At 43.9% G+C, this 26,662-nt stretch overlaps 1 protein-coding gene across 1 annotated transcript in view; it reads right to left on the bottom strand.

Moving 5' to 3' along the window:
• Positions 1-26,662, bottom strand: part of abca2 (ATP-binding cassette, sub-family A (ABC1), member 2) — a 220,575-nt gene that overhangs the window by 47,913 nt on the left and 146,000 nt on the right. Inside the window, exons 18-30 of the mRNA XM_056296979.1 lie at positions 26,146-26,296; positions 24,723-24,927; positions 24,098-24,262; positions 21,915-22,095; positions 18,381-18,593; positions 17,615-17,811; positions 16,803-16,976; positions 16,164-16,360; positions 15,612-15,732; positions 15,121-15,411; positions 4,617-4,838; positions 3,703-3,805; positions 1,474-1,799 (exon numbers count right to left, since the gene is read on the bottom strand). Coding sequence (XP_056152954.1) covers positions 1,474-1,799; positions 3,703-3,805; positions 4,617-4,838; positions 15,121-15,411; positions 15,612-15,732; positions 16,164-16,360; positions 16,803-16,976; positions 17,615-17,811; positions 18,381-18,593; positions 21,915-22,095; positions 24,098-24,262; positions 24,723-24,927; positions 26,146-26,296 — 2,546 coding nt within the window. The remainder of the gene's footprint in view (positions 1-1,473; positions 1,800-3,702; positions 3,806-4,616; positions 4,839-15,120; positions 15,412-15,611; positions 15,733-16,163; positions 16,361-16,802; positions 16,977-17,614; positions 17,812-18,380; positions 18,594-21,914; positions 22,096-24,097; positions 24,263-24,722; positions 24,928-26,145; positions 26,297-26,662) is intronic.

Below are 26,662 nucleotides of genomic sequence, written 5' to 3'. Positions count from 1 at the left end.
TGGAACAAAGTGAAGACAATCCTCTTCATGGATCATGAATGGATCCAGGAATCATGGATAAAATATGGCATAACTGACATTACCAAGAACAGGACGTCCCTCCAAAATTGATGCGAAGACATGAAGAAAACTGGTCAGGGTGGCTGCCAAGAGGCAAGTACAGGTTGCTCCCTACATGTGACGGCAATCTCCCATAAACTTCATATGACTGGCTAAAGGGTACGGTGGCAACATCAAGAAATGACTGTTGGCTTGTTCCCTAATATATCCCATCCTTGACAGGTGCCATTGTAATGAGATAATATTATTCATTTACCTGCCAGTGATTTTAATGTTTTGGCTGATCGGTATATATATATTAGGGGTGTGTCAGTGTACACGTGTACACGTTTAAACGGAAATAAAACCATAACCGTTTAATAAAAATCCCTAACCAATAAACGTAAAGGTTTTTGTTTTGTTTCTTTGTTTTGTTTTTTACATAATGCATGATAACGTCATTATTCTTTGCTGCGTGACAAGTGCAAGCGCGATTGAAGCATGGGATGGCGGCTAGTAATCTGCAAAACCCCATGTGGGAGTTTGGATTAGAAAGCTTCTCAGCCGGATCTAATTGCAACGAAACGGCTTCGCGGAAGCGGTAAGCTCCCAACCCCCCCCCCCCGAAAAAAACAGCAAGTTTCTAACGCATACTCATCCAGAGATATTCTATCTTTTGTAGATGGTGTAGCCTAGTTGTGCCATACGACATCTGCGACCTTAACAGCGGTGAATCTATGGAATAATAAGGCTACAGCGACCTCTAGCGGTATAGCACCGACATACTTTCAAAAGTCACAGAAATCCTGAAACGTGTACACGTTTAAACGGCAAACACTGCACCGTATAAACGTGTACAGATTGTAGTACACGTTCACATCCCCAATATATATATATATATATATACACACACACACACACACACACACACACACACCGTGTGTGTTGAAAATCACGTGTGTGTGTTGAAAATCATGATTTTTTTTCCCCTTTAACGACATGGAACTCTAGCAAGCAGATCTAAATAAAACCCAAAAGCATTTACTAATGCTGTTGTGAATAAGGTCAGGTTACAATTTAATGCATTAGAGGGATATGAATCAACGTTGAACGCCTATATATATATATATATATATATATATATATATATATATATATATATATATATATATATATATATATATATATATATATATATATATATATATATAAATACACACACCGTGTGTGTGTGTTGAAAATCATGATTGTTTCCCTTTAATGGCATGGAACTCTAGCAAGCAGATCTAAATAAAACCCTAAAAGCATTTACTAATGCTGTTGTGAATAAGGTCAGGTTACAATTTAATGCTTTAGGGGGATATGAATCAACGTTCAATGCCAGAAGTGATCTTTCCTCCTTGACCAATTTAAGGCTCACAGTGACAGACATACCATGGATTGTGGTTGGGGGGGCAGCTGTGTAGTTCCACAGTCCGTCCTCGAAGCGAGGGTCAGGGTCATCAGAAGGCGCTGGTGAGGGAGGAGGGGGCACAAAGTTGGAGAGCGGTACCCCCTGGGTGAAAGAGTCTAGACACATAGAGTCAAAGTAGCGGGCAGCCAGTGTCTTGGAGTTGTTTGCACTGGGGTTCAGGGTCTGAGCCAGTTGGTCCAGAGTGCTGTTGAAGGGTGTTTTGAGGATGCAGGTGGCGCCAACTCCCGACGGCAGACGGAGCGTGTTGACGATCTTCTGAGGGTTGGCATCTGGTGACAGTTTACTCCTGAGATGGAAAGAGTAAAATGGCAGCTGTGAGGCACATTGACAGTCCACAACATGATGGATTATATTCCAAGTCCAAAATACTATAAAGGACATCTTGGAAAGTACAGAAAAAAAACGAGTATTTCTGGATATTGATGATCTACAGAGTCAACACAGCCTATAAAAGTATTATTATTTTGTTAACCAACCATTTTACCTACCAAATGTAAAGTAAGAGGCGTTTATTGGCTTAGTTTTATGCTACATAAGAAATTGCTTATAATGATCAAAAGTTGCCCAGACAGAGTCATTCTTATACTAATGCTGTTTAAATAATCCAGTTATTGTGATCAAACAAAGTTACCATTTTGGGTCATTCAGAAATTCAAATGTTAAAATGTTTGTTTTGCTTACTACCATGACAATGAGCAGCGCCATTCATTCATTCATTCATTCATTCATTCATTCATTCATTCATTCATCCATCCATTCATTCATTCATTCATTCATCTTCAGCCGCTTCTCCGGGGTAGGGTCGCGGTGGCAGCAAGCTAAGTAGGGTACTTCAGACGTCCATCTCCTCAGCAACGCCCTCCAGCTCCTCCTGGGGGATCCCAAGGCGTTCCCAGGCCAGATTGGACATGTAGTCCCTCCAATGAGTTCTGGGTCTACCCCAGGGTCTCCTCCCAGTTAGCCATGTCCGGTAAACCTCCAAAGGAAGGTGCCCAGGAGGCATCCTAATCAGATGCCCGAACCACCTCAACTGGCTCCTTTTGACGTGAAGGAGCAGCGGCTCTACTCCGAGCTCCCTCCGGATGTCCGAGCTCCTCCCCCTATCTCTAAGGCTGAGCCCAGACACCCTACAGAGGAAACTCATTTCAGCCGCTTATATCCACAATCTTACCCTTTCGGTCACTACCCAAAGCTCATGACTATAAGTGAGGGTTGGAATAAAGATTGACTGGTTAATTGAGAGCTTTGCCTTCCGGCTCAGCTCCCTCTTCACCACAACAGTCCGGTACAACGTCCGCATTACTGCTGATGCTGCACCAATCCACCTGTCAACCTCCCGTGTCTGTCAATCTTCCCAAAAAACCCAATGAATTTACGACAGCAAAATTACAGCACCTTGTCCGGAAAAGCGAAACAGGAGCCCCCTCCTGGACCCAGACCTGTGAAGGGAGCTCGCCGGTGAGTGTCTAGTGGCCGGGCCTTGGCCCATGGGGCCCAGTTGGGCCCAACCTGAAAAAATAACATGGAGCCACCACCCCGTGGACCCATCACATACAGGGATGAGCATTGGTTTAGGGTGCAATGCAGGCCGGGCGGCAGGCAAAGGTGGGGACTGGGGCGTGCCGACTTTCGGCATCGCAGATTGAGCGGCGCCACTGTCACACCATATCTGCCTCTGAAATCACTAGTAGCCTGACGTGACATAGGCTTACATTCATTTTAAGGCCTCAGCCTTCTATTATTAAAAATATATTTTAGAAAATGCTAAGCGATTTTACTGTAACTTATACTACACTTTTAAATTTCTGTTTAAGGCAGCTGAAATTTTGTGAAAATACATTAGCCAACAGTAGGCCACTGTCTTTTAACCAATTAAATCCTGTAAAACAAGTTGTTTGTTTCATTAAATTATATTCATTTAATAAGTGTACACATCTCAATTAGATCCAAGGGGAAAAAAACAACTTAGTGATCATATCAGTCTGGATGGATGGGCTCACTATAAGCAGTTTCCACCGTATCACATACTATAAAATTATGTGTCAATGTTTATTAAAATAGTTGATATATGATTTTGGAACGAGTGTCTTCATATATTTACTCTTTTTAATAACAGAGGCTGTAAATGTAATGGCTTATCATGTGAAACTGTGAATGTTTAAAAGAAAAGCTTTCTTTACATAGCTGACCTGTACTGGGCTCTGTCCTCATTAGCATAGGGGATGAAGTTGCCTCTTGGTTGGGTGTAGTTATGATACTGAGATGGAGACAAGATCAGGGGTGGCAAGTCTCCTGCAAAACAGAAGAAAAATGTGAAATGGCATCTACCAGGTCGCCATTTATCTGTTCATATACCGTTCATCTTCTCAACAACACTGAGCATTAAACATGTGTTTAAAGTTCAGAGCACCGTGCATGAGCAGGCCAAATGATTGACACTTAGCAATGTGAACTCAAGTCATACAAGAGCCACAAACATAACTTCCTAAAAGCATCTGTTTGGCACTGCTGCTAAAACAGTGATTTGTAGAAGATACAAGGCCAGAATTTACTACAAATGCTACAAAATGAAATAGAACCTATAAGCATCTTGAAAAGATGAAACATTTACGTTAAGTACTAAGGCTGCACAATATATTGCTTCAGAATCAATAATACAGTATACACATGCACAATAGTTACTGTGCATAGGTTGCATTGTTTGACATACTGGACCCACCAGTCATGTTAAGCTTAAATGCTTACTGCTGGGAAAAAAAACAACAAAAACACACAATTTAGCTAGGCCCACTTTTTATGACTGCTCTTGAAGATAAATATTCTAGCGCATCTGAAAAATAATACATTTTTTTCTAACGTAATGACTTCTAGGGAATTCATCTCGTTTCCCCACTAAAATCACCCTAATCATAGCTGGAATAATTCATCCTTTACAAATGGACCTTTGACAGTTAAAAGCTTCATACCCCCCCCCCACAAAAAAAAAATATTGTTGATTTTTTCCCCCCGATATCATTTAACCCTAGCATGTACACAATCAATAATCAATCAATAAAGTCCATAAAATGAAAATAAAACCAACTGCAGTCATCTACAGTCTTACCAATCTCAGGTACAGAGAGAGCCACGGTCATGGCCACGCAGACGAAGAAGGCTGGCAGGAGGATCTGAGAGAAAAGGCCTTTAGTGTTCCTCTTGGCACAGTGGAAGCGTTTCACGATAAGACCGTGAAACTGGCGCAGCTTCAACCACCAGCCATCCAGTTTGAAACTGCCCTGCCCTTCCAAGAGCTCAGGCTCCGGGGACGGGGGGTTGTCCACATCCCCTATAGACAAAGAGGGGATCAGATGGTGACAAAACCAGACTATGGCCCTATGAAATCTGTGTCATCTTTTCCGAAATCTGTTTTAATATTTTACCCCATTTTCAGTTTTCTTGATCTCATTTTTTTTTTCATTCGGAATTGCGCCCTTTTACCCTTTTCACTCTAAGACATTTTTGTAGTCAACCATAATACCGCCTTTTTTCTTTTGGATTTCCCCCCTTTTTTTCTCCCCAACTGTATCTAGCCAATTGTATCCAGACAATTACCCCACTCTTCCAAGCCGTCCCAGTTGCTGCTCCACCCCCTCTGCCAATCCAGGGAGGGCTGCAGACTACCATATGCTTCCTCCAATACATGTCGATTTGCCAGCCACTTCTTTTCACCTGACGGTGAGGAGTCTCACCAGGTGGACATAGCACGTGGGAGGATCACGCTATTCCCCCCAGTTCCCCCTCCCCCCTGAACAGGGGCCCAACCAACCAGAGGAGGTGCTAGTGCAGCAACCAGGACAAACAACCACATCCGGCTTCCCACCTGCAGATACAGCAATTGTGTGTGTAGGAACGCCCAACCAAGCCGGAGATAACACAGGGATTCGAACTGGTGATCCCCATGTTGGTCAAAGGAATAAACCACCACGCTACCCGGACGCCTCACCATAATACTACCTTTTCACAAACATGTCCAACGTACTTCCACTTCGTCTTAGTAAAGACAGGTTTCTCTCATTGCCCATAATGTTTTAAAAAAAAAACTTTGTCACCTTCGATTCTATCTTTGATCACTTATTTTTCAACACTGTGTAAGAACAGGTTTTGTCATTGACATACTATCTGTGTTTATGCTGTAAGACAAATGCACAACTTTAAAAAGTGATTTGATTGAGAGCCACAAAATGCTAACAGCCCTGAAATTACCATGGCCTTGATAGGTAAGTTAGCATTTTGTGACCCTTGAAAGTGTCGCAGGTAGTCAGATGTGCGGTAAAGAAAAGGTCGTGTGTTGGTCAAATAATGTCAACACTGCTGTCTAACTGACACTGCACACTGGCACCAGCTAACGCAAAAGTCAAGGAGAGTGCGCCTATTCATTTCAATATAAAATCCACCTCAAGTCAATGCTTGTCTACTAGCAAGACAAAATTTGTCCCTACAAGACAGCAGAACAAATTGGACATATACGCAGTAGTCGGACAGGATGGGAGAGATATTATACAGGAACAGAAGAGTGAAAGAAATAAAGTGTAGGCCAACATAACCCACTTTGGCCTACCTGAAATCCCCCCCCCCTTTTCTCTCCAATTTTATCTGGCCAATTATCCCACTCCTCCGAGCTGGCCTGATCTCTGCTCCACCTCCTCTGCCAATCCAGGGAGGGCTGCAGACTACCACAAACCTCCTCTGATACATGTGGAGTCGCCAGCCGCTTCTTATCAACTGACAGTGAGGAGTTCTGCCAGGGGGATATAGCATGCGGGAGGATCACGCTATTCCCCCCAGTTCCCCCTCCCCCCTGAACAGGGGCCCTGACCGACCAGAGGAGGCGCTAGTGCAGCGACCAGGACACATACCCACATCTGGCTTCCCACCCGCAGACATGGCCAAATGTGTCTGTAGGGATGCCCAACCAAGCCGGAGGTAACACGGGGATTCAAACTGGCGATTCCCGTGTTGGTAGGCAACGAATAGCCCGCTACACTACCTGGACGCCCCTGTGAGGAAGCCTGGCCTGAGTGGCTAAAATGTAGGAGGCAGACTCACGACTGTTTCTATATGATACAATTATTCATTTCAGGGTGTAGCTACATACGAACTGAACAAACTCAACTCCCAATAATTGAGCTTGAACTAACAAATAAATGAACAAAACTCAACTCGCAACAATTGAGCTTTAAATTGACAAATAAATGAACAAACTCAACTCGTAACAATTGGAACATTGTTACGAGTTTACGAGATGTTCCATCTTGTGCACACATCTACACCCCGATGTTCTACCGCCCCCTAACAACTCCAAAGGTACTGCTTAAATACTTCTTGAGTTGATCAGCAGCATCTGAATTTAGGCTGCACCACTGCAGGGCTCTCAAGTCTCACGCATTGGGCGTGAGACACACGCATTTCAACTCGTTCACACGCTCACACGCCACATCTCGTATTTCTCACGCAGAGAACCAGGGTAATGCCCACCAAGTTGCGCCGCTATTTTTTATAACAGTGGAACAGGTAGGAATCAAGTGGATTCCCCATAGCGTTGAGAAGGGCCTGCCACGCACCAGCCAATCTAATTAAAGAATATAGCTGCCGAACAGCCAATCAAATAATAGCATAGCTGTATCCAGGTAAGATTTCGATATTCCCGCTACAACAACTTGACAGAAGAGGACAGCTATCTACTAATTTAGTCACAAATCCGAAGTAGGACGACAACGACGTGGGAGAAGACCATATCCTATGTGTACAGTAAGTTATCTCATCATTTGATTACCATTGCTGGGGAATATTGTCTCTTTTTACTCTCTATGAATATTGTGTCCAGGCAGTTGGTTTAACCAGAGTGTGTGAACTAGCCTAGCTAGCTTAGGGTGACCAAACGGCCTCTTTTTCCCAGACATGTCCTGGGGTTGGGGCGGGTTATAAATTCATAAAAATTTCCGGTTTTCTGTGGTAGGTTTGCGTGTTGCTGAACCGTTATATATTATATTTTTTATTGATCTCAAGCAAGCCAGCTGCTTTATCAGCGATGTTAATGGCAAGACACTGCTACGTGTTACCTAGCAACAGGTGCAGAGGAGTCTGTGAGGTGGAGAATCTGCAGCGGTCAGTATTTAAAGTTTAAACATTTCAAACGTCACAGAATTTAAAACGACTTCCCCTGAAATTAAACTAAGATATTGATATTATATTAATTTCTGGCGTTAGGTGATGTTAGCTAATTTGCGATTGTTGCTCAGACATGTTGACAATTAAACAACTTTAATGTTGGTGAAAATTCCTCTCAAAAGCAAATGAAGACATCTGATCCTTTTTAAAGAAGAACAAAAGTGTCAGTAACTGTTTACACATGATTAACTGAGAATGTTCTGTAATTAATCCAAATATTAATCTTTGAAATTAGTGTGAGAATTATTTACTATTTAACGCCAACCCTTCCTTTTCCATTAGTGGCTCAAGAGCAGAGTTATTATAGTATATGTGACACTAACGGCTGCTACTTGTATTGTAGTAAGACATGAGTATTATTTATAAGCTAAACTAGTCACAGTTTGTCCAACTGATTTGTTTGACTATCAGGCATCATTTTATTCTGAAAATCCTGTCAGCAGCATTCTGAGCAGCACAGAATTTCAACATATTGAATACTTTGTTAAGTGTAATTTTGATCATGGTCACAAAACAAATCCTTAATCAGTTATTTACACATGGTGCTCTTTTTAGATTTCAGGAACTACTTCCTTTCCATGGGCCACAGGAACAGGACAAGGTGAGTGAGGAGTTCCTGGAGTACCAACTCATGGATATCCCCATGCCCCAAGATCCCACCACCTTTAATGTTGAGGAGTTTTGGGGGAAGTATGTCCTCAACAAAGAGCAAGGTAAGAAATATTTGGCACCACATGACATAGACATAATTAATTGAAATAATAAAAGCAAAGCAAAGCATTTGAGTAATAGAGGCCCTTGGTTCCTTTTTTCAAAGGTGACCGGTTTGAGCCAGTTTGGGAGGCTTTCCAAGATAGCTGCATTAGTTTTAGTGCTCCCTCATTCAAATGCAGACGCTGAGAGGGTTTTCTCCATGGTTGGTCTAAACAAGACCAAAACAAGGAACAGCTTGGCACTTGATGGAACTCTGTCATCCATCATGGCAGTTAAAATGGCTGGCCTGGAACCACAGTGCTTCAAATGGGAGCCACCAACCCCTGTGCTGAAGGCCTCAAAACATGCCACCAACACCTACAATAAACAACACTAATATTATCTCTCTCTCTCGCGCACGCGCGAGAGAGAGAGAATTAATAGTCAACAGTCTAACCTTTCTGACTCACAACTGAGAGAATTAATAGTCAACAGTCTAACCTTTCTGACTCACAACTGACAACAACCTCTTATGGTAGTTCCTAACTAGGTTGGCACGTGTCTCTTGAGGGATCTTAGCCAGTGTGCATTTTAACTTCTGGAGTGATTCTGAATTGCTGGCTCATCTAAAGTATCATCTTTCTTGCTTAACAAGTTGCCATTAGTCTTATTCCAGCTGCTTGAGTATTAGTCCTTTTCTCTATAGATCCGCTGCTGGTTCCTAGTGGGATCTTATTGTAGCTGTCTTATTTTAGCTGTAGCTGTTTTTTACCTAGTGTGCCCTTAAATATTTCTTGTTGCTTAGCTGTTTTGACTTAGTTGTCCTTTTAGCTTATAAATATATTCTTTGGTAACTTGCTGTTTGCAGTTTTAATAGTTTTGTGTGAGATTTGATAGAGTGCTACATAAGTGACCAGTTTCTGGGCAATAGGCCTACTTTCACCTTAGCTCTTTGGCCAATTGGGTGTTAAGTGGCCAGGGTGTGACCTGCACTCCTGCTAGACAATTAGCAATCAGTGCTCTTTACATCACTGGCTTCCAAGCGTCAGGCAAACAAGCCCGAGAGAAACAGGTCTAGGCTGAACAAAGGCTAGAGTGAACAAAGGCAAGCGCGACTTTTTCAAGCCAAGACTTCATCAAGCAAGGACTGCTCTTTTTAGATCCGGTAAGTCATCTGTATTTTGTGTACCTAGTATAGACTATGTGTTTCCTTCACATTCCTGTCCTTTCCTCTTCCTGGGGCTGGCATAGACGTTGGGTCCCTCCTAGGCACTGTGACCCTACCAATCTCATCTATCCCACTCTCTCTACTCACGTTGAGCAAGTGGTGATGGGAGGGCTCTGGAATTGCTAGTTCACGGTGCCAAAAGCTGAGTTTATCTCAGGCTACGCATCCTTGCTCTCCCTCAACTTTCTTGCCCTAACTGAGACCTGGATCACGCCAGAAAACACTACCATGCCTGCAGCTCTGTCAGATGTGTACTCTTTTTCCTCACACTCCCAGAGCTGGGAGGCGGGGTGGTGGTACTGGCCTGCTAATCTCCCTGAAATGGAAATACTCTTGTTTCCATTCCACAGTTTTCTCCGCCCTCTTTTGAATTTCATGCTGTTACTGTCTCTTATCCAGTTAAACTCACCATTGTGGTTGTGTACCACCCACCAGGCCCCCTTGGTGAGTTTCTGGAGGAGCTTGACACACTTGTCTCACACTTCCCTGATGATGACTCTGCACTTATCCTTCTCGGTGACTTCAACATCCACACTGACAAGCTAGATCCTCTTCTCTCTTTCCTCTCCTCCTTTGACCTTCACCTCTCACCCTCTCCTCCTACCCACAAGGCCGGCAACCAGCTGGACCTTATCTTTACTAGACACAGTCCTATTTCCATTCTCTCTGTTACTCCCCTCCAGCTCTCTGACCACTATTTCATGTCCTACTCGCTCTCCCTTTCTTTTCCCTCCTCAGCCCCACCCACCCACATGGTTTCCACCTGCAGACACCTCTGATCTCTCTCCGCCACTGATCTTTCTTCCTTTGTTACCTCTATCCTCCCTACACCTGAATCTTTCTCTCTCCTACCCTCTGACACTGCAACTGATCTTCCTTCTCTCTACCCTCTCCTTTTCTCTGGACAACCTATGTCCCCTCACCGCCAGGCCTGCACGCCCAACTCCACTTGCCCCTTGGCTGTCCGACTCAGTATTTACTGACAGATGGAGACTAAGAGTGGCAGAGCGCAAATGGAGAAAAGGCAAACTCCCAGAGGACCTTCTCAACTTCAAATCTCTTCTTTCAACTTTCTCCTCCTCCCTTTCTGCTGCTAAAGCTGCTTTCTATTGCTCTAAAATCCAATCCTCTGCCTCTAATCCTAAGAAACTCTTTGAAACCTTCTCTACACTTCTTCAACCCCCATCTCCTCCTCCTACTTCCTCCCTTCTCCCTGATGACTTCGTTAACTTCTTTGACAAGAAGGTAAACAACATCAGATCCCCCTTTCCTCACCACCCGGTTAGCGCTCCTTGCACTAGCCCACCCTCTGCACCCTCCTTCACCTCTCCATGTCCCAACCTATCCCACCTCGCTCCCCTCTCCCCCGACGAGGTCCTCAACCTCATCACATCCAGTCGCCCCACAACAGGCTCGCTTGACCCAGCCCCCTCCCCCCTTCTTCAATCTATAGCACCTGAACGCCTTCCCTTTCTAACCTACCTCATCAACACCTCCTCCAGGCAGGATGCTTTCCATCTGCCGTCAAGACTGCTAGTCACCCCCCTTCTCAAGAAACCATCACTTAACCCCTCCGATGTCAAAAACTACAGACCGGTTTCCCTTCTACCCTTTCTATCCAAAACTCACGAACATGCTGTCTTTAACCAACTTTCTTTGTACCTCCACCAGAACAACCTCCTGGACCCCAACCAGTCTGGGTTCAAGGTGGGTCACCGGACAGAGATGGCCCTCCTTGCAGTGACAGAATCACTACACTCTGTGAGAGCAAACTCTCTCTCCTCTGTCCTGATACTCCTGGACCTGTCAGCTGCATTCGACAAAGTGAACCACCAGATCCTCCTCTCTACCCTCGAGGGGTTGAGTGTCACAGGCTCTGCACTCTCAATGTTTGCATCCTACCTGACAGGTCGCTCCTACCAGGTGACATGGAGGGGATCTGTGTCAGAGCCTCGTAGACTGACTACAGGTGTTCCACAAGGTTAGGTTCTGGGTCCTCTCCTGTTCTCCCTGTACACGACATCCCTGGATTCTGTTATTCGCTCGCATGACTTCTCTTACCATTGTTATGCCGATGACACCCAGCTGATCTTGTCCTTCTCTCCCTCTGACACACAAATAGAGACATGCACTGCTGCATGCTTGACTGGCATCTCGGAGTGGATGGTGACACACCACCTGAAGCTCAATCTGGACAAGACAGAGCTGATGTTCCTCCCAGGGAAAGGTTGCCTGCACCGAGACCTGGCCATCACCATTGACAACACCGTGGTGACGCCAACTCAGACTCTGAGGAATCTGGGTGTGATCCTGGACCACCAACAATCATTTGCTGCAAACATTGCATCGGTTGCTCGCTCCTGCAGATTTCTCTTCTATAACATCAGGAGGATTCGCCCATTCCTCACCAACGAGACGGCACAGGTGCTCATCCAGGCTCTGGTCATCTCCCGGCTGGACTACGGCAACTCCCTCCTTGCGGGTGCCCTGGCGTCGGCCATCAGACCTCTGGAGCTTGTTCAGAAAGCTGCAGCTCGTCTGGTGTTCAACCGCTCTAAGTTCTCCCACACAACTCCCCTTCTCATGTCCCTACACTGGCTCCCAGTAGCTGCTCGCATCCAGTTTAAGACTCTGGTGCTAGCCTACAGGGCAGTGAAAGGAACAGCTCCTTCCTATCTCCAGGCCATGGTCAAGCCCTACACCCCCATCCGACCACTTCGCTCTGCTGCCTCGGGATGCCCGTTGCTCAGAGGCCCGTGCTGCCGATGGACCCGGTCATGGCTCTTTTCTGTCCTGGCCCCACAGTGGTGGAATGAACTCCCACTGATGTCAGGACAGTGGAGTTGCTGCCCATCTTTCAGCATAGGTTGAAAACTCACCTCTTCAAGAACTACTACCCTGTTGCTTGCTCGTAGCACGTATTGTATTCACTCATATAAAAAGAAAAAAATCTCTTTCTTGCGCTTTCACTTTAGCACTGGTTTTGCTCTTAGATGCTTGTTTAGAGAGAAGATGCACTTATGACCTCTGACAACTAGTAGTTCTCCTGATTTCCTACGTTAACTGCACTTATCGTAAGTTGCTTTGGATAAAAGCATCAGCTAAATGACTGTAATGTAATGTAGCCCATTCTTCCATGGCAAATTGTTCCAGCTCATCCAAATTGCGTGGTTTTCGAGTATGGACATTAACCTTGAGCTCCTGCCACAGATTGTCAATAGGATTGAGATCTGGGCTCTGAGAGGGCCACTCCAGGACCTTGATTTTGGTTTCTTTCAAAACGTTTTGGACCAACTTGGATGTGTGCTTCGGGTCATTGTCTTGCTGGAAGACCCAGCAGCGACCTAAAGCTAGACTGGCAGCAGATTTCTCTACATTATCCTTCAAAATGTCAACATAATCTTCTTTCTTCATGATCCCATGCACCCGAACAAGGTTCCCTGTTCCTGAAGCAGCAAAACAGCCCCACAGCATTATGCTCCCACCACCATATTTAACTGTGGCAACTGTGTTTTTAGGGTTGAAAGCTTCTCCCTTCGCCAAACAAAAGCAACATCCATATGCCCAAACAGCTCAAGTTTAGTCTCATCAGGTCAAAGGGCAGACTTCCAAAACTCATGCCCATGTTTCAAATGTTCACAGGCAAACTTCAGTCTGGCTTTGATTTTCCGCTGTGTGAGCAATGGAGTTTTTCTGGGACAATGACCTCAAAGCCCATATGATGAAGAGCCCTCACAACAGTCTTCCTTGAAACATCAAGTCCAGAAGAGGCCAGTTCAGCAACAATCATCTTGGCAGAGATCCGGGAATTGTTATTAACATCTCTGACTATTTTCCTCTCCAAAGTTTTTGAAATCTTGCACTTTTGACCACGCCCAGGTTTGTTTCTAAAATAATTTGTCTCTTTGTGCTTTGCAATGATGCAATGTACAGCTGTTCTAGACACTGTGAAACACTTGGAAATGACAGTATAGCCTTCCCCCTTAAGATGAGCATCCACTATCTTCTTTCTGAGTTCCAGACTGCTTTCTTTACTTTTTGGCATGACGAAATTACTTCTTATCACGAATTTAAGAGTAGTCCCTCTCAATCAAGTGTTCAAGTGCCACTAGCCCCGTTCATTGGAGTCCCTTAAGTAAAGTTCAATGCTGACTGATTGCTCAGGTGTGGTTTGAAAGCTGATTGATTGCTCAGGTGTGGTTTGAAAGCAAAATATCACATGGGGGGCTAATAATTTTGACCACCTCAAGTTTCACTACATTTGGTATAAAGCAAACCTGAAGATTTATTTTACATTCCAAAATGTACCAAATAGGGGCCTTAACAATGATGAATGTTTTATGATGTAAAGTTTTATGAATGATGCAAACATTGGGTAGAATTTTAGGGAAATGTTCCATAGTTCCTTGGGGATAATAATTTTGACCTTAACTGTATATGCCATAGACCAGTGGTATTCATTTGTGGGCCATGGAAGTCTGTGTGTATGCAGGTTTTCTTTCCAACCAAACACTACACTAGCTGATTTAACTGAGAAAGGAGGACTAATCAGTGAAAAAAGCTGGTGTAGTGTTTGGTTGAAAAGAAAACCTGACCTCCATGGCACATAATTGAATACCCATGCCATAGACACTTTGAAGTGTTCATCTATATACGCAACTTTGTTACAGCATCATTTGTAGATCATTTCAGTTATACACGGGACGGGTGCCAGAAGGGCCAACACAAGCAAAAAACATGAGATAAAAACACTGAGGCAGTCGCAGTACTGGGACACGACATGGAAATTTTTGACAGGATTGGGTGGGATCATGTAGCCCTCTATCGTCCACTTTATAATTATGAATTCTGTCTATCCCCAAGCATCGACACTCATATGGACTCATTTTTTCTGTGGGGAAAAAGGTTTTTGCTGGCTTTGCAGAGCTTTGCTAGATACAGTTCCTTTAATATTTGACAGGCGTCAACTGGCACTTGCCGTATGCACTACAGGTGGCATTTTGAGTCATTTAACTCATCACTTCTTATCTGTGGTGTGCACTGTCCTTAAAGGGAAATTTCATTGCTCCTAATGTGTACAGCCAGAAAGTACTGATGGTCTATATTGTCTATTAAAACTTGAACCGCTTTGTTGTAATTAATTTAAAGAGAAAACGGTCTTTTCCAGTTGACAGAGCCAATCTTACAGCTGCTACATGTACCAGCAAGCATTGCGCAAGGACGTAACCATCTTGACAAGCTGCTAAAGTCATAATGCCCGTTCTCTCTCTCTTTCCTGTAATCGGTTAGTTTTTTACTTCCAAAGTATGTGACATCATTTGACGCAATATCCTTAGGCGGTGCTAACAGGTAACGGTTTAGTCCATGTACATGGAGTAAGTTTTGTAAAGCAAATCACCATCATCTATGTGACTGCATGGCGCTCTAGTTACTGGGCCTTGTGTTGTTTTTGAATGCAGTCTTCCTTTAACCCTCTTACCCTTCAGACTAGCAGAGTCAGATTCCTGGCCGTTGTTGAAGAGGGGGCAGTAGTCCCCATAAAAGTCAGCGTAGAGCCCACCCTCGTCACCTCTCACTGAGCCTATGGAGGAGGAGGATTTCAGGGAGGACTGGCTCTGGCTGAGCCTTGAACACATCACCAGGTTGTTCAGTTCCACCTCCGGCCTCTCGCACACCTCCATCGGGCTGGCATCACCCTGAGGTCTTCCCAAGCCTCCTGCTACTGCTGTAGGTTTACCCGTAGAGCTGCCGCCGGGAGAGTCCTTCATATCTGCCAACAAAGGAGAGAAAAAAAATTAGCATTTTAACTCAGGGTAAAAGGAAGACTTTATAGCAAAGTCTACTGTCAACATTTTTCTCAGACAGAGCATATCCTGCAGAAATCTATTCTTGCAGAAAAAGGTATGACTAATTTATGAATCGCCTTTATGACTCTTAGGGTGTGTTAAGCTGTAGAAAAGAAAGACTTACCAGCATCGCTGTTATCCAGTGACAAGTCCTCCTCAGAGACTTTGAGGAAGACCTCCTCCAATGTGGTGTCCATTACCCCAAAGCTGGTCAGGGCCAGGCTGTCCAAACTCTGCTCCAAAGCCTGGAAACAGACACAAGACCAGTGATAGACAAACCGGTATAAGATACATAAGCCTCTCCAAATGGCAAAAGACAAAAGCCATAGCACTTTCAAATGACATGACACCCTATGGCTATAACAAACCTCAGAGCCAAGTGTGGTTGTTGGACATCTGTCTAAAAAACAGTGTTCAGGTGTAATTGTCTTTTTTTGATTTTTCATAGCTTTTTGCAAGTTTGCAAGCCTTTTACATCTTGCCCTGCCTTTCTTTTCTTTTCGAATTGGACACCCTCAACTTGCATTTATAAAGAAATACTGCAAGCTCCCCAAAAAGTCTCCTCTCCTATGCAAAGGAAATTCCTAAGACGTCATGCAGCACGAGAACTTATTTCATCGCCCGCCTGTCCAACTATCCACAATAAAGATCAACCAGGGTCTTCCTGTCTGTGTACCTGGAAAAGCCTCTCGAAGCAGCCCTTCTTCACAGCTTCTGAGGGCAACACGTAGGACAGCTCGGTGTTGGAGTCAGACACCAGTAAGCAGGATGCCACAAACCGGCGGATGAACTGGGTGACCTGCACCTCAGAGCAAGGTGAGAGAAGCGATGACGGAGAGAGGAAGCAGGGAGGCTGCAGCTGGCAGCTCTGGTCTGAGGGCACAAAATACATCAGACAATATTATGAACGCAAGCAGATGTAAGGGGAGAATGAAAACAGAAGGAGTTAGAAATTAGAGCAAGGTACTTAAGATAAAGAAAAAAATCATAATATGACAAAGATTTTGAGGAAATGTATCTGCTTGAGAGAAAAAATAAGAGAAACAGGTGAGGGTCAAACTGCTAATAAAAAGATTAGAAATTGTTGAATGACACGCACAACCACAAATGCAAACACACAAAGCAAGATTTAACTTTTCACAGCCCAACTATCCAAGGATCATGATGTAAACACGCAAGTTATAGTTTTTCTTAAACTGCAACACCTACCAACACCTACTTGAACTTCTTCCAAACAAAATTAGTTAACTTGCATATCTATAAAAAAAAATTTTGCAGGAACCTTATGCGCATGTGCGCACACACACACACACACCTAGGCTTTCACTCTGTTTTTTGACCAGAGTCAGTTTGTATCCATCTCCGTAAGTGCTCTTGAGGAAGAGTGGTGAACCGCAGCACTTGAGTTTGCCGTGGGAGATGATGGCTATGCGATCTCCAAGGAGGTCAGCTTCATCCATGTGATGGGTAGATAGCAGAATGGTACGGCCTGAAGAATGGTGAAAATGCATACAAGTACACACAGCCACAAACACACGCACCCACACAAACACAAATGGAAGTATGCATTAGTTTGTGCAGAAAATAGGAGATGAGAGGTGCACAACTCAAGACTACAAAAGTAAGACTGAGATGCAAAAAGCTAAAAAGGTGTAAGCTGTCCAAAGCAACATTATCAGAACTGCCACGTTGCCATGCTAAAGACAGGATAATTTTGTTAACACGCTGGCTATTTGTCAAATCAAATAAGAATCAAAACATATATAAAATAAGTCAGCTTGTTTTCACGACTGTATCTGCAATAAATTGTCTTCTTTTGAAAGTTCAACCAAGTATGACCCTATATGACCAAGTAGGACCCTCTGCACCATGTAATAAAAATAAAAATAATTCACCACTATGAGACATGTTCTAATGAATAAGATTTTTTTTCCCAGAGACAATTCAGGGTAATGCAGTTTTGCTAAAATGTGTGGTAGTCTGTTACAACTTTTTAACTTTTGCACATACAAGTGAAAGTTACCTTCATAGTCCCAAAATCAACTCCACTTCTCTCTAAAGAGCACAGTTTTAAAAAGTTACTGGAGCATAAAGAAGGACACACTCTTGTATCCATCCTCTTTTCACCTTGTTTGTATTTGAGGATAAGGTCCCAGATGGCCCTGCGTGCATAGGGGTCCACCCCTGCTGTGGGTTCATCCAAAATGACGGCTCTTGAGCCCCCAATGAAAGCAATGGCCACCGACAGCTTCCTCTTCATCCCGCCGGACAGCGTCTGCACCAAGCTGTGGCGCTTGTTTGATAACTCTAGATCAACAATCATCCTGGACGCACACACACACACACACATTATAGACCCTTTTATGACCTACATCACGCATAGTATGCGTGCGCATTTTGGCAGCAAAAGAGGCAACTTCTCCATCTCCAATCAATGCAGAGTGCAAGTGGATTTTTGATTGATTGATAATTACATTTTTAAAATGTCATCTTGTTGTGTTGTGGTTTGCCAGAACAGGCCTAGCAAAACTAAAGGTATTAAATTCTACTGCATTCCATTGGGGAAAAGACCGTTCAATGCAAACAGGCAAAGATTGTGGCTACAAGCAATAGAACGAGTGGACTGGACTGAAGGCATCATTAAAAATGCATGCGTATGTGGCGCCCATTTTATATCGGGTAAGTTAATTCTGTTTTTTTAACTTAAAATTGTGTTGCTTAAACTGAACATTAGACTCTTTTGTGACCTATGTCACGCATAGTATGCGTGCGCATTTTGGCAGCAAAATCACGTGTTCACTGTTGACCAACTGTAAAAGGGTCTATACACACCAACAGGTCGTTGGTAGCGTCAACATTGTCCTTCTATTATGCAGTTATGCACCCTACTCACTTGTCCATTTCCTTGCGTATGTCTTCTTCAGCCATGCCTTTGAGCCTGGAATAAAACCAGAGGTGCTCCTCAACGCTCAGCTTGTCAAACAACACGTTATGTTGGGGGCACATGCCCAGATTCTGCCGAATACGCTCCATCTCTGTACGGATGTCGTGACCATATATGGTTGCTGAGCCGGATGTGGGTGGGAACAGACCTGTCAGAATGGACCTATGACAAGCCGGGGATAGGAAGTCAGAATTCGGCATTGGCACAATTATTAAATTGGGTGGATATAATTGAATGGTAAATGTGACCCATGCATTTTGTTTAGGATGTTGCACCATACATTAGCACATTCTTCGTTCTATATCTGCACTGGTTGCGGTGCTTCAGTGAAATAGGAACCTTCCACTGTGGATTTAATAAAGTAACACTACAATGACTACCACTCTTTCCTGATTAAAAATTTATGAAGGCTACATAAATAATAATGCAGTTAAATGGTTGTGAAAAATCTCAGAACAGTGTCCATACTACACTGTGTCCATATCAAGGCTACTTTGGCTATTATAAACCACAAGGGCTTTTCTCAGCAATTTTAGGTGGCTTGAGTATCATCGTTATACATATGAAAGGGGGTCAGTAACCCCTGTGATACCTTACCATCATGCTTCTAGTGTACTGTTACGACCCTCGGTCTGGAGAGGGTGCAACTATTAGTGTACTGAGTAACAGTGAGGTGAGGGTGCAACACAGTGAGACAAACGTATAGATATAATAAATATATTTATTAACAATGACAGGACAAGGGAACCGAACGGTTGCCAAAACAAACTATTAACAAAAGTAACCCACCCTTGACAGTGCTGAAAAGCACCAAACCTAAAGACAAAAAGGTGGCAACCGCTGCTAACCTAGTGTGTCTAACAGAGGTAAGCTACGTGATGGGGTGTTTGCCCATGGGCATCTTACCTTGATCCCCTCGCCCAAAAGAGCTAAACATAACTCAAAATAGTCACAATGCAAACTAAACCAAAAACGGGCCAGACGTTACAAACACAAAGTAACTACATCACACAAACTAAACTAGCTGGCCGGTGAACTGAAGACAAGTGGGGGTTTAAATGGGAGACTGCACAGCTGATGAAAATTGGATGATTCGTTGACCGGTTGATTAGGTGATGAGGAGCACCTGGCGGATATCTGAATGTAGAGTCAGAGTGATACAGGAGGCAACACAAAACTATACGGACACACCCGTGGCCGTAACACCCCCACCCATAAAAACAAGCCCCTACAGGCTTGTTAACAAAACAAAAACCCCACAAGAACCAAAACAAGACAATGTGCTACTTAACAGCAACATGTGACCAAACAAAACGGTGGAGCACCTCAGCCACAACAAGTAGCGCCGCTACATCCAAAATGTGACCCAAATATGGCCAGCACCTTCCCACCAACACATGGTCACCTACCAAGTGGCCCTCAACCACAACAAGTTACTGACAGACAACACAAAGTAGCACACACACCGTCACGGTGGCGACCCACGCTAAATGACGTAGCTGCGTTCGACCCGCAGGTGAACCAGCTACAACTAGTGACCACACTTGGTCACCGTGGCGACCCACGCCAAATGACGTAGCTGCGTTCGACCCGCAGGTGAACCAGCTACAACTCGTGACCACACCTCGGTCACCGTGGCGACCCACGCCAAGTGACGTAGCTGCGTTCGACCCGCAGGTGAGCCAGCTACAACTCGTGACCACAGTCACAACACAACGTGTGCCAGCGTGGACCAGCTGGTGGTGGAAGCAAAGAGCGCAGCGCGCCCCGCACTCATAGCCTTAAAGGTCTACCGTCCGCAACTCCCCTCCAGCCTCTCTGCCACAAATCCCGCCCCCCAAATCTCCCACTGGAGACCTGACTCAGCCTGCCTCTCAGGCGGGCGTCAGCACCCACGCCGAGTGCAACACAGGGGACCAGGGATCGAACCACACCAGCCTGGCCGGCAGCTCCGCCCTAGCATCGGACCTCGTCCGCGTCGGCACGAAGCTCTGCCACCAGAACCAACACCATGGCAGAGGATGAAAGGAAGTGGACCAGCAGCCACGGCCATACCCACCACCAAACCAAGAACACACCAACAACACTAAACAATAATGAACACTGTGCTCAACACCACCCAACACCGAACGCTAACACAGCACACTACAGGAAACGGCAACTAGCCAGACCAAAGCCGCCAATATCCCGGACGAGCCCCCATTTGTTACGACCCTCGGTCTGGAGAGGGTGCAACTATTAGTGTACTGAGTAACAGTGAGGTGAGGGTGCAACACAGTGAGACATAAACGTATAGATATAATAAATATATTTATTAACAATGACAGGACAAGGGAACCGAACGGTTGCCAAAACAAACTATTAACAAAAGTAACCCACCCTTGACAGTGCTGAAAAGCACCAAACCTAAAGACAAAAAGGTGGCAACCGCTGCTAACCTAGTGTGTCTAACAGAGGTAAGCTACGTGATGGGGTGTTTGCCCATGGGCATCTTACCTTGATCCCCTCGCCCAAAAGAGCTAAACAACTAAACATAACTCAAAATAGTCACAATGCAAACTAAACCAAAAACGGGCCCGACGTTACAAACGAAAAGTAACTACATCACACAAACTAAACTAGCTGGCCGGTGAACTGAAGACATGTGGGGGTTTAAATGGGAGACTGCACAGCTGATGAAAATTGGATGATTCGTTGACCAGTTGATTAGGTGATGAGGAGCACCTGGTGGATACCTGAATGTAGAGTCAGAGTGATACAGGAGGCAACACAAAACTATACGGACACACCCGTGGCCGTAACATGGACCTACACTGAAATGAGTTGTGAGCATTGTGAGTGTATTGGAAAAACATGCTGTAAGTTGAAAGGGTGGCTGGGGCACTGCACTGTTTAAATTAGCTTACAAGTTACAGCTCATGAATGTCACACACATCTCTCACACACACACACACACACACACACACACACACACACACACACACACACACACACACACACACACACACACACACACAAATGAACGTCACTCTCTCGCTCTCGCTCTCTTTCACACACACACACACACACACACACACACACACACACACACACACACACACACACACACACACACACAGGTAAAAAGGGACAAAGCGTTTAGAGTCAAAATCCCATGTCTCTAACCCCAAACTCTAATACTAACCCTAACCTTTACCCAAAGCTGAGCAAAAAAAATTAATACTAACCCAAACATAAATCCAATCTTAACCCCTAACTTGAGCCCTAAGCCAACTTCTACAGCTTAAACTTTAATACTAGACCTCAGCCTAACCCCAATTGGACCCAAAAATAACACTTTTCATGGTGTCGGCCAAAAAAAAAAAAAAAGTCCTTGCTGGGTAGGTGGTTTGTGATTTTATTATCCTAATGAGGACACCTGGTCCTTGTGAGTGCAGATAACACACACACACACACACACACACACACAATATTTTAACTCACATAGTGGTGGTCTTGCCTGCCCCATTGTGTCCCAGGAAGGACACCACCTGGTTTTCATGGAGGTTGAGGCTCAGTTTGTTGAGGGCCAGCTTGCTGCCAGTCTTGTAGACTTTGGTCAGTTTGTCTATACACACTACCAGTGGCAGGTGGCTGGGCTCTTCCTCAATACCCCGCATCTCCTCTGGAGTAAGGAAGAAAAGATGGAAAAGTCAGTGTTATGTAAAAGGCATTGTAAAAACGGTGAATCACACACCTCAGTTTTTAACGACTGTGTCATAAATACCTGGCCACACCTGAGAAATCATAACTATTGATTTTAACATTAATGTACACAACAACAAAAAATCCCTTCAGTACTAAAAATGAAAGAACATCTGATCTAGAGCTACACAATGATGATATGAGATTAGATATCGTCTGTGATTTTGGTTCTGGTAATATGGTGATATAACTTAAATGTTGTCATTCCCTGGGGTTGAAGGCTACATTACAGTAAAGTGAGACCATTTACTGAACTTATTCCACTGTTTCAGTGAAATGAACAATGAATGTCTCTACCTACTTGGTCAACATATCCACATTACTAATGATCATTTCTCAACATTTTCTTGTAATGAATGATAATAATTGTATTATTTGGCATTTTATTTGACATGCACCTTTCAGGACACCTAAGGCCACCTTACAACACAGTAGTTCAATAACAGAAAAAAAATTTAGAGATAAACAAAGAGAATTTAAAAGTACATAGACCATGACAACAACACAAAAGGGATAGCATAAACAGATAGTGTGTAAATGTGTAATTTATGAAAGCACCATTTGTAATCCCCAAAATATCCCATCATCGATATCAAGGTATTAAGGCAAAAAATATCACAATATTTGATTTTGTCATCATCACTCAGCCCTAATGTGATCTTTAGCTGGGGAATGGCCATGTTATTTTAGCTCAACCTCTTTACGTCTGGCTCTTCTCCGGTATACGGGGGGGGGGGGCTATCTTGTGCTTTTACACAAACCAGACTTGATTCAAACAAGAACATATCTCATCCTCTGTTCCTTAGTTGATTTTATCTGACTGCTAGGTTACAATCAACCCCTGCTTTGACCATACAGTAAGCAGGACCAGTCACAGGAGAAGATTTCAAGCATTTAGCATCACTATCACAATCATAGGTATAACAACACAGACAGACGAGCAGGCTCATGCCATTACGCTGAGAGTCTAATAGCTCAGAGGTAACCAGGGGTAAAATGGAGATAGGTCTGTTGGGGCTGATTTTTCAAAAGGGTGATAATGAGCAGCATCAGGGAAAACAGGCCCCACCACTCACTCAATTAATAAACCATTAATTAAAATAGATGAAGATTGCTGAGGTGTGAGGACGAGGAGGTGAGGGTCTAATTTGATGTTCTAATAAAAAGCCTGGAATAGGATTGAGAAGAGATAAGGTATTGTTAAACAGAAAGATGTGCAATAACTTTGGCTCAGAAAAAACAGTTGGGTCATGTCTTAGTTGTCTTTAAGATTGTCTTGAAATTCCCCGACTTGACTACAGGGGATGATAAGGAAAGTTATAAGAAATATGGAAATGTGAGATTGATGTGAAAAGAGCATAATTGGGGGTAGCCTTGTACTCAAGGTGAGACCAAGTCTTTAGGATGGCTAGTATAAGTCAAGTCCGAGACCGAAGCTTATGGAGTCCGAGTCAAGACCAAGACTTTTAGGTGGCGTGTCAAACTCAAGTCCAGCGGGGCCGAAACCTCAGACACCAGAACAGTGCAAGTCCAATTAAACACTATGACTGTAACTGTAGCAGTCTACCATTGTAGTAAAGGTAAACGAATCTACACTGTCCAAGACCGAGTCAGGTCTGAGTCATTATTCTGTGAAGTCCAAAACAAAACCGAGACCTTTAAAATGCAGACTCGAGACCGAGTCCATAATCAAGTACTACAAACCAACTTGGTGGTACATCAACAAAAAAAGCTCAATGATTGGATGATAATATGCTAGGATGGTTGGTTGATTGGATGGTTTGGAGACTGGAGATTGAAAGAGAAAATTTGAGTTGTGCACAAAAAATGCACTCTGCTATTGCAAAAGTTGATTGACAGAATGTGAAAATCTCTCAAACCAAACTTCTGCCATCCAACTCAAACCATCACTTCACCATTACCAGATCTTCTGTGCTCCATAGCACACGCCTGATCCTCCTCCATCACGCTCAGCCTGGCAGTCCCGCCGCTACACCATGGCCAGTCCCATGTCTCCACCCTTCCACTGCCACACCAATAGGATTTCTGAAGGGGGAAGTACCAGGGGCGGGGAAGCCCATACATGCCTATGGTAGAGGAATGAGGAGGGAGGACAAATAAGTACAACTTAGTTTGTCTAAAAAAACACTAGACAAATTGGGAATAAGGATGAAGGGAATTCAGATTATCATGTTTACATTTACTCATTTAATAGACACTTTTATCCAAAGCGACTTACAAGAGAGATGGTAATTAGCAAATGAATCTGAATGTTGCCAACTGGCATCATCGAGTACATAGTAGTACTATATGAAGCTGTAGTAGAAAAATGTTTGCATAGTAATTGTATCATAGCCAAGAGTGCACATCAAGTCAAGTGCATTTAGCGTAAAGGCACCTTTGAGCATCCAGATGCAGAAAATATGAGAATTAAAATACAAAATAGTCGGAAAACAGGACAATGATGCTGTCAAGTGCAAGGGCTTAGTAGAAGACTCCAGAAATAATGGTGTTCGGGCACAATAGTAATTAGATTATTCTTCACACCTGGATGCACGGCTTCTATATACCAGGTGAGTACCCCATAGACACTGGCATCAATGATGAGCATCATCATTGACAGGCCCAGGTTAAAATCATCCCCCTCTACAGGTGACTGGCTGATGGTGCGCCACTGGATGCCGACTCCAGCCACTTCATACAGGGCAAAGTACTTTGACCCCAGGCCAAAGGCTGTGGTTGACATCAGAGACTGGAAAAGATATAGAGAGAAGCAAGTAAATCTAACCAGAGTATTGCATTATATATTTTCAAAAAAATACCATGGCTAGACATGGATGATATATGAGGAATAAGAACACCGGTAACCTTGAGAAGCTCTTGTCCCGCTAATATAAGATCACAAGTCTCTAGAACACGGACAGAGAATGTGACTTGATCATGCTTTTAATGTGAAGATCTGCTCATCTGATGAAAAAATGTGGTATTGCTAAGAGATATACAGGGAATAGGGTTACCAACCATCCCGTAAAATGCACAATCATCTTGGAATTGAAAAGTAAAAAATGCATCCCATATTGAACTCATGCAGGACATATTTTCTTCTGTATCTTTGAGTATCAGTTTAGTGTAGGTATATGGGAGGAAACAGATATGGGTTAGTTTGTTGAACTGCGTAATTATAGTCAAATTTTATGAAATGTAAGAAAACTCTTTATTACGTCTCTGGCTGTGATGTAATGCCCCCCCCACACACACACACACACATCTTTTCCCATAAGGAGGCTCTTAATAATTAATAAGCTGTCTGCGCCTACAGTATAACATATTGTTGTGGTGACACATTCTAACTGGAAGGATAATATTACTACACTGACTAGTGATGATAGTAATATTAATAAATTATCACCATATAATTTGAAAACTCTAACTTTATTTGTGGGCCTACAGCAAATTTAATATCAAGGAAACTAAACATACTTCACAACAGGATCATCAGTGAATAAATGAGTGTAACAGTGTAACGACCACAGATGTGTAGACTTGCTAGCCCTTGGCTAACGGGTCGGACCCTTTAGTTGACTGGTTAGCCCAGTCACCTGTGGTGCGGGGAACCAAGGTTCGATTCTCAGCTGACCTCGAATTCTCACTACATTGGTGGCAGTGGTGGGATTCGAACCCACTCTCTCGAAGAGACTGGAATCCCACTGCTGCCACCAAATGTAGCAAGAATTCAGGGGGCAGCCGGAAATTGAACCTGGGTTCCCTGTACCACGGGTGACTGCGCTAACCAGTCAACTAAAGGGTCTGACCCGTTAGCCAAGGGTTAGCAAGTCTACACATCTGTGGTCGTTACACTGTTACATGAGAATCTACATAAGCAACAACCAATAACCCCCCTCCCCATCCCATATTTTCATTTGTGGAAGCTGACAACGCTACAAGGGTGAGAGCATAGAAAAAGTCTTACAGCAATGCACTTTTCAAAGGCAGTGATCTTGTCATGGGCCACCTCCTCCCTGATGGCCACATACATGTAGGGCACGTAGCTGAGGAAATAGATGATCCCACCGCAGGCTGAAGCTAGCTTTGCTTTGGAGTAGATCACTGACACCAGGAAACTAAGAGACAAGCATGACATATGCGATCATCTAGCACTGCTTTTCAATTTAGCATTGGTCCATAACAAAAAGACTCCAAGTCTCCAGTGACAAACTTGTTTTGTTTTGTTTTTTTGACTCATAAATTGGTGTCCCATCTGGTGTTTGTGATGTGATATAATTATTGCTAGAGTGCCACAGCCATGCTGTCACCTGGTAGGAGAAAATTTGCTGGAAGATGGTAGATGATACAACAACTGAAATTGTCATGTTTTCCAATTTGGAAAAAAAAATGAAATCTCCCCGTATAAGATCTGTTTTTCATACAGGGTTAAGTTACCTATCAATGTTGTTCCACAAGTCGAATGCTGTCTGCAGTAGCACTCA

Source organism: Lampris incognitus, chromosome 1 (assembly GCF_029633865.1).
Source record: "Lampris incognitus isolate fLamInc1 chromosome 1, fLamInc1.hap2, whole genome shotgun sequence".
In the NCBI taxonomy this organism is placed as follows: Eukaryota; Metazoa; Chordata; class Actinopteri; order Lampriformes; family Lampridae; genus Lampris; species Lampris incognitus.
Note: the sequence above shows the minus strand (reverse complement) of the source record. Positions and strands in the feature narration are given on the sequence as shown.